Here is a 9,255-nt window from a genome sequence, read left to right as displayed (position 1 = left end):
CCTGTGTGAGTGTATCCCAGTGTGTGAGGGTCTCTCTCTCTGTCTCTGTCTGTGCCCTGTGTGTGTATCCTTGTGTGTGAGGGTCTGTCTCTCTCCCTGTCTTTCTGTGCCCTGTGTTTGTGTATCCCTGTGTGTGTGAGGGTCTCTCTCTCTCTGTCTCTGTCTGTGCCCTGTGTGAATGTAACTCTGTATAACCATACGTCCCACTCACTACCCCTACAGCTACATTTTCCGATTGAGTTGTACACGGATGGGACAGTGGGCTATCGGTTATGTGACGGACGACGGGAGCATCTTACAGACCATTCCCCAGAACAAGCCCCTTTTCCAGGCTCTGCTGGAGGGTTACCGTGAAGGCTTGTGAGTACAAACAGCTGTGTGCCTGATCTAGAGAGAACGCTTCCCAATGTGGGAAAGGCTGGAACTAGGGGAACCATTCACACACAGTCATGAGTAACTCCGATAGGAATAACTCAGAGAGAGAAGGTGGAATGAGCTGTCCCTATGACCAGCAGCAAAGGTTACCTCAGAGTACAACAGGGCTCTGATCAGATGGGCCAATGGGCCGAGGAGTGTCAGATGGAGTTTAATTTCGATAAATGTGAGATGCTGCATTTTGGAAAGGCACATCAGGGCAGGACTTATACACTTAATGGTAAGGTCCTGGGGAGTGTCGCTGAACAAAAAGACCTTGGGGAGCAGGCTCATGGTTCCTTGAAAGTGGAGTCGCAGGTAGACAGGGCGGTGAAGAAGGTGTTTGGTACGTTTGCCTTTACTGGTCAGTGCATTGAGTATAGGAGTTGGGAGGGTCATGTTGCAGCTGTACAGGACATTGGTTAGGGCCACTTTTGGAATACTGTGTTCAATTCTGGTCTCCCTGCTATAGGAAGGATGTTGTGAAACTTGAAAGGGTTCAGAAAAGATTTACAAGGATGTTGCCAGGTTTGGAGCGTTTGAGTTATAGGGAGAGGCTGAATAAGCTGGGGCTATTTTCCCTGGAGCGTCGGAGGCTGAGGGGTGACCTTATAGATGTTTATAAAATCATGAGGGGCATGGATAGGGTGAATAGTTAAGGTCTTTTCCCCCAGGGTAGGGGTGTCCAAAACTAGAGGGGCATAGGTTTAAGGTGAGAGGGGAAAGATTTAAAAGGGACCTGAGGGGTAATTTTTTCACACAGAGGGTGGTGCGTGTATGGAACGAGCTGCCAGAGGAAGTGGTGGAGGCTGGTACAATTACAACATTTAAAAGGCATCTGGATGGGGACATGGATAGGAAGGGTTTAGAGGGATATGGGCCAAATGCTGGCAAATGGGACTGGATTAATTTAGGATATCTGGTCGGCAGGGACGAGTAGGGCCGAAGGGTCTGTTTCCATGCTGTGTGATGTTGTGATTCTGAAAGAGGGTGAAGTTTAAACATGGAAGAGAAGCAACAGAGTGCTAAAGGGGGGAGGGGATTACGAGGGTGGGACAGTATGGTCAGCAATGACTAAGGGCGTGAATGGCCGATTGGATGTAACTGCCATTCCCCACGATTCCACATCTTCCCACTGGTGTCTCCAGCTCCCAAAACAGGCCCATCAGCTCCGTACTGGTGTTCAGCTCCCACTTGAGCAGCACACTCCCTCATCGGCGTAAACAGACACACCCCCCTCCCTGGAAAATACATGGATAGTGATTCCTGATGGAGAGACTCCCTCTTTAACCAGGGACCCTGACAGACAGAGAGAGAGAGAAAGAATGAGAGTGAGAGAAAGAGAGAGAGAGAGAGAGAGAGAGACTCCCTCTTTAACCAGGGACCCTGACACAGAGAGGGAGAAAGAGAGAGAAAGAGAGAGGGAGAAAGAGAAACCTTCTTTAAACAGTGTCCCTGACAGAGAGAGAGAGAGAATGAGAGAGAGAGAAAGAGAGACTCCCTCATTAAACAGTGGCCCTGACAGAGAGAGAGAGAGAGACTCCCTCTTTAACCAGGGACCCTGAAACAGAGAGAGAGAGAGAAAGAGAGAGAGAGAGAGAGAGACTCCCTCATTAAACAGTGTCCCTGGCAGAGAGAGAGAGAAAGAGAGGGAGAGAGAAAGAGAGAGAGAGAGACTCCCTGTTTAAACAGGGTCCCTGACAGAGAGAGAGAGAGAATGAGAGAGAGAAAGAGAGAAAGAGAGAGAGAGACTCCCTATTTAAACAGTGTCCCTGACAGAGAGAGAGAGAGAGAGAAACAGAGAGGGAGAGACAGAGAGAGAAGGAGAGAGACAGAAAGAGAGAGACAGAAACAGAGAGAGAGAGAGACTCCCTGTTTAAACAGGGTCCCTGACAGAGAGCCTTGTACCTTTGACCTTGTGATTCAGTGTAACATCTCTCTGTCTCTCTCTGTGTCTCCCTAGTTACCTCTACCCTGACGGGCGAGACGTTAATCCGGATCTGAGTGGGCTGTGTGAACCGTGCAGGCTGGATCACATTCAGGTCTCTCAGGTGAGTGACCCTGTGCCAAGGGGAGATGGTGGGGGGATCGGATCCTGATCCCATCTGGATCCGGTTTGAGGCGATCGACCAGGATGCTGCGGGATCGACACTGAGCTGGGCAGGAGCACAGACAGGGCGCAGAAAAGGATTCCTGAGAATGGCCGCAGCCACCAGGAACCCTTGTGGGGCAGTGGTAGCGTCCATGCCTCTGAGCCAGGGGACCCTGGTTCAAGCCCCACCCGCTCCAGAGGAGTGGAGCAACAGTTTGACAGGAAAAGGAGATCGGGTGGTTTGGGGGAATGGGGTTAGGGGTGGAGGGCTGTGTGTACTTTGACGCTCAAGGGGGCTGGAGAGGAGGGAGGGCCGAGGGGATATTTGATCGAGGAGGGGTGATCCGGGGACAGAGGCCCTCACGGATGGATCGAGAACAGCCGCGCCCCGTTCCTGGCGATGGAACCGTGTGGCAGGGACGACGATCCAAGTGAGTGGGGGGCGAGGGGTGGCACCAGGGCTTGGAATGGAGGGTCCACGGAGGGATTTTGAGGAGGGATTCGGGGGCGCGCGCTGATCCCCGGCCTTGGGGCGACCGGCAAGAAGGGTTCGGAGAGCTAGTAGGGACAACGATGGGGTGAATGGCCTCCGTCTGGGATGCCTGATTTCCCTGATTTTTGGGTTAACCCCAACAGGGCGGGTGATGGAGGGGAACCTGACGGTGTGTAACATACTCTTCCTTACCCCTCCCTCCTTCTCTCTCTCCTTCTGTAGGAACAATATGAGTTATACTGTGACATTGGCTCCACCTTCCAACTCTGCAAGATCTGCACGGAGAGGGACAAAGATGTGAAGATTGAGCCGTGTGGCCACTTATTGTGCGAGATCTGCCTCATTGCTTGGCAGGTATGCCCCTGCGCCCCATTCCCCAACTACCCACACCCACCCACTCCTCCACCCTTAACCCCTCCGCCCTCTCCCATTGTGCCCAGGGCGCTCAGGATTAGACCAAGCACCTCACCGAAGATAGATGGCTGGGTGGGAGCGAGGCAGCACACAGAGAGAGAGATGGAGAGAGGGAGGATGGGGAGAAAACAGCAGGAGGTGGAGAGATGGAGTGAGAAAAATTGGGGAGAGGGAGAGATAAAGGGACGGGAAGGAGGGAGATGGAGACAGATAAATGGCGGCGAGGGGTGGAGTGGAAATGAGGGGAGAGGTGAAGGAGGAAGAGGGAAAAGAAGAGGGGAAGGAGAGTGGAGAGAAAGGAGGTGAAGGGTTAGAGAGAATAGGAAGTTGGGGGGGAGTGATAGAGGGCGGAGGGTATGGATGAAGGGAGAGAGAGGAGCAAGAGGCAGGGAAAGGAGCGAATGCAGAACACTATGACACAGTGTAAACCCACAAGCTGGCCGAGTGAATCGAAAGGATTCAGCTCTGTCCTTTATATTTTTGCGAGCCAGCAATTTGCATTTGCTTATAAATTGACTCTTAAAGTTTAACTTTCTTCCAGGCATGATCAGATCTCTCTGCTGGAGAGCAGCTGAGATTAGCTAATCAAGTAACCAATTTGCTAAACTACTACATAAACCTCGGCCATGTAACCAGGAAGAGGGGGGAGGTGGTTAGAGTGTGGGTTCCCTACTGTAAATCGGAGAGTTTGGTGCGAACGAGAGACAGGGAACTGAGGGAAGGGAGGTACTTCAATCTTTTTCTAAATTTGACAGATTCCAGGAGAGACAGTGTTGAAAACCTGTGGAAAGGGAGGGAAAGGGAGAGCTCCGTGAACTAACCCCTGCCTCCCAATCCACAGTCAGATTAATAACCAAAAGTTGCGAGCGCGGGTCAATTGATTGACTGGTGAGTATTCGGCTCATACAATTTACCTTTCAGATTGCAGAACAGTCTTTGCATTATAACCTGAACCGCATGAGACTATAAATGGATCAAAGACCTGGGTGGGAGAAATAGATGCTAGTTTGTGGGCTGTAAGCATCAGGCTTGCGGAAGGGGGATCTTTATCATGCATGGCCCACACCCGAGCTGTACATGACCTGCTGTCTGAGGGAGCTACAGAAGTAGAAAAGCAGAAATGGCTTTGAACTAAATGAGGGATCAAATCTGGGGAAAAAAAGACCCTGGAGTGAAGAATAGAAACAAGGTGAAGAGAAATAGAGACATAGAGATGTACAGCACGGGAACAGACCCTTCGGTCCAACTCGTCCATGCTGACCAAACATCCTAAATCAATCCGGTCCCATTTGCCAGCATTTGGCCCCTATCCCTCTAAACCCTTCCTATCCATGTCCCCATCCAGATGCCTTTTAAATGTTGTAATTGTACCAGCCCCCACCACTTCCTCTGGCAGCTCATTCCATACACGCACCACCCTCTGTGTGAAAAAGTTGCCCCTCAGGTCCCTTTTAAATCTTTCCCCTCTCACCTTAAACCTGTGCCCCTCTAGATTTGGGCTCTACTACCCCAAAGCAAAGACATGGACTATTCACCCTATCCATGCCCTTCATGGTATTATAAACCTCTATCTCAGCCTCTGATGCTCCAGGGAAAATAGCCCCAGCCTCACACTATAGCTCAACTCTCCAACCCCGACAACATCCTTATAAATCTTTTCTGAACCCTTTCAAGCTTCACAACATCATAGAATCCCTACAATGTGGAAGCAGGCCTTTCTGCCCACACTGACACTCCAAAGAGCATCTCACCCACACCCACCCTATCCCTGCATTTTAGCACGGCCAATCCACCATAACCTGCACATCTTTGGACCATGGGAGGAAACCCACGCAGACACAGGGAGAAGGTGCAAACTCCACACAGACAGTCACCCGAGGGTGGGATTGAACCCGGGTCCCTGGCGCTGTGAGGCAGCAGTGAGCCATCGTGCTGCTGCTATAGCAGGGAGACCAGAATCGCACACAGTATTCCAAAAGTGGCCCTAACCAATGTCCTGTACAGCCCCAACATGACCCTCCCAACTCCTATACTCAATGCACTGACCAATAAATGCAAGTGTACCAAACACCTTCTTCACCGCCCTGTCTACCTGCGACTCCACTTTCAAGGAACTATGAACCTGCCCCCCAAGGTCTCTTTGTTCAGCAACACTCCCCAGGACCTTACCATTAAGTGTATAAGTCCTGCCCTGGTTTGCCTTTCCAAAATTCAGCGCCTCACATTTATTGCAGGGAAGATCTTTTTTTTTCACCCCAGAGACCTTGCGGTTGATGCTCTCTCACATGGCACTGAGGGCAAGCTGCACAGTTTAAAGGGGGCAACCCGGCAGCAAAACCTGCACCCAGGGCAGTGACCCCCCCACCCCACCTCGCCCTCCCCCCCCCCCCTCCCACCGCAAACCCGACGACAGTGTTGTAATAAGAAACAACAAGCACAAGTTGAACATGGCACACGCGCGGACCACTACAAAAGACTTGGCCTCAGTTCAGGATCAGTTGACTTTGAAGTGGCACAGAAATGCCTTCACAGTTGCTGCCCTCTCTCAGGGACACCAGAGACGGGAGTTGTCAGCAACGCCCGCATCCTGCTGGAGCAGTGCGAAAGCTCAAACTCTGCGACTGTGTCAGGATTCTGCTTTCTAAAAAAAAAGGACTGGAACTGTCACATTCCACTGGACGGAGCATTTCCATACCGCTGCACCGACAGGTCTCAATTCCCGCAATGCTAGCCAATACAACACAGAACAGCACAGCACAGGAACAGGCCCACAGTGCTGTGCCGAATGTGATGCCAATTTAAACGAATCTCTTCTGCCTGCCCTTGGTCCCTACCCCTCCATTCCTTGCAAATCCATGTGTTTATCTAAAAGCCCCTTAAATGCCCCTATCATATCTGCCTCCATCAATGACGAATGATAGGGGGATCTCATAGAGATTTATAAAATTCTAACAGGACTAGACAGGGTAGATGCAGGGAGGATGTTCCCGATGGTGGGTGTGTCCAAAACCAAGGGTCACAGTAGGAGGTTTCGGGGTAGACAGTCGAAGACGGAGATGAGGAGACATTTCTTCACCCAGAGAGTGGTGATCCTGTGGAATTCGTTACCACAGGAAGCAATTGATGCCAAAACATTGAATATATTCAAGAGGCGTCTAGATACAGCACTGAGGGGGAATGGGATCAAAGGTTGTGGGGAGAAAGCAGGATCAGGCTGTTGAGTTGGACGATCAGCCATGATCGTGAAGAACGGAAGACCAGGCTTGAAGGGCTGAATGGCCTCCTCCTGCTCCTATCTTGCACAGTTCTATGTTTCTATGTAACACCCCTGGCAGTGCATTCCACACTCCTACCACTCTCTGTGTAAAAAAACTTGCCCCTCACATCTCCTTCAAACTTTCCCCTCTCACTTTAAATGCAACTTCCCTAGTATTAGACATTTCAACTCTGGGGAAAAGATTCTGACCCCCAACTCTATCTATGCATCTCTTCATTTTACAGACTCCTATCAAGTCTCCCCTCAGCCTCCTTCCCTCCAGAGAAAATATCCCGAGACCTTTCTAGCCTCTCATAATAGCTCATACCCCCTAATCCAGGCAGTATCCTGGTAAACCTCTTCTGCACCCTCTCCAAAGCCTCCATGTCCTTCTTGCAATGTGGCGACCAGAAATGAACACAATACTCTAAGTGAGGCCCAACCAAAGTCTTATAAACCTGCAACATGACATCCTGACGCTTGTACTCAATTCCCCGACCAATAAAGGCAACCGTGCCGTACGCCTTCTTTACCCCCTTATCTACTGGTGTGACCACTTTCGGGGAACTATGGACTTGATCCCCAAGATCTCTCTGTGTTTCAACGCTGTTCAGAGTATTGCCACTTACTGTATATTTTTCCTGAACATTTCATCTCCCAAAGTGCAGCACCTCACATGTACCAGGATTAAACTCCATCTGCCATTTCTCCGCACGTATCTGCAACTGATTTGTATCCCACTGTATCCTTTGACAATCTTCTACACTGTCCACAACTCCACTGATCTTTGTATCGTCTGCAAACTTACTAACTCACCCATCTACATTTTCATCTAAGTCATTTATTGAAAAAAGCAAAGCAGAGATCCCAGTATGGATCCCTGCGGAACACCACTAGTGACTGACCTCCAGCCTGAAAAACACCCTTCCACCACTACCCTCTCTCTTCTATGTGCAAGCCAATTCTGAATCCGTACGGCCAAGTCATCATGGATCCTGTGCATCTTCATCTTCTGGATGAGCCTACCATGAGGGACCTTGCCGAAAGTCTTAGTAAAATCCGTGTAAACAACATCCACTGCTTTACCGTCATCAATCACCTTCGTCACCTCCTCGAAAAATTCAACCAAGTTAGTAAGACAATCCTGCCCTGCACAAAGCCACGCTGACTGTCCCTAATTAGGCCATACTTTTCCAAATGCATGTAAAATCTTATCCCTAAGAGACCTCTCCAATAGCTTCCCAATGACAGATGTGAGACTCACCAGTCTATAGTTTCCTGGATTATCCCTATTTCTCCGCTTGAACAGAGGAACAACATTAGCTACTTGCCAGTCCTCAGGGACCTCTCCAGTGGCTAATGAGGGCACAAAGATCTTGGTCAAGGTCCCAGCAATCCCCTCTCTCTTGCCTTATTAAGACAGAACACCAGCCTTCCTGTTTGGAGGACAGGGGCATACAATTTGCACCATCAAACAAACCTTGGTTTAGACCCTGGGCAGAAAACAGAAATTGCTGGGGACACTCAGCAGGTTTGGCAGCGTCTGTGGAGCGGGAGAACCAGTTGGTCTTTCCAGTCCTGCGACCCTTCTTCAAAACAAGGGACCCAAAACGTTAACTCTGCTTTCTCTCCCCAACGATGCTGCCAGACTTGCTGAGTTTCTCCTGCAATTTCTCTCTCTGTTTCAGAATTCCAGCGCCTATGGTTCTTCGGTTTTATCCCGGTGAAACTCCATTTAGAGTACTGCAAGCCGATCTGGGCACCTAAGCCATCAGCCTTAGATGGAGAACATTGTAGGCTTACTAGAATGATACTGGCTCTTCAGGGGTTAAGTTACAAGGAGAGATTATACAAGTTAGGCCTAGAATTCAGAAGGTTAAGGAGTGATCTGATCAAAGTTTCCAAGCTATTCACAGCAAAAGACGAGGTAAACTCCTTCCAAATTCTAGAACGAGAGCGCAGAGTCTGGGAATGAGGGCCCAGAGAGTTCAGGAGAGATGTTAGGGAGCACTTTGACATACAAAGGCTGGGAGAGGTTTGGAGCTCTCTTTCACAAACAGCAGTGGATGCTGGTTAAGTTGTTAATTTTAAATATGATATAGGTATATTTTTGTTCAGCAAAGATATTAAGAAATATAGGCCAATGGAGATTGCCCACAGATCAGCCACAATCTCATTGAATGGTAGGACAGATGGGCCAATGGGCCGAGGAGTGGCAGATGGCGTTTAATTTAGATAAATGTGAGGTGCTGCATTTTGGAAAGGCACATCAGGGCAGGACTTATACACTTAATGGTAAGGTCCTGGGGAGTGTCGCTGAACGAAGAGACCTTGGGGAGCAGGTTCATAGTTCCTTGAAAGTGGAGTCACAGGTAGACAGGGCGGTGAAGAAGGTGTTTGGTACGTTTGCATTTATTGGTCAGTGCATTGAGTATAGGAGTTGGGAGGGTCATGTTGGGGCTGTACAGGACATTGGTTAGGACCACTTTTGCGTTCAATTCTGGTCTGAGATAGTAGGAACTGCAGATGCTGGAGAATCCAAGACAACAAGGTGCAGGGCTGGATGAACACAGCAGGCCAAGCAGC

At 49.8% G+C, this 9,255-nt stretch overlaps 1 protein-coding gene across 1 annotated transcript; it reads left to right on the top strand.

The window, feature by feature from the left end:
- Positions 1 to 225: 225 nt before the first annotated feature.
- On the top strand, positions 226 to 8,644 carry LOC125481190. The gene is made up of 4 exons (XM_048592411.1): positions 226 to 360; positions 2,378 to 2,465; positions 3,222 to 3,564; positions 8,358 to 8,644. Exons 1-4 carry the CDS (start codon positions 251 to 253, stop codon positions 8,642 to 8,644), a joined length of 828 nt encoding a protein of 275 aa, XP_048448368.1. The 5' UTR covers positions 226 to 250.
- The last annotated feature ends 611 nt before the right edge of the window (positions 8,645 to 9,255 follow it).

Source organism: Rhincodon typus, unplaced genomic scaffold (genome assembly GCF_021869965.1).
Source record: "Rhincodon typus isolate 14 unplaced genomic scaffold, sRhiTyp1.1 hic_rhity00001169, whole genome shotgun sequence".
In the NCBI taxonomy this organism is placed as follows: domain Eukaryota; kingdom Metazoa; phylum Chordata; class Chondrichthyes; order Orectolobiformes; family Rhincodontidae; genus Rhincodon; species Rhincodon typus.
This window is presented reverse-complemented; position numbering and strand designations above follow the sequence as displayed.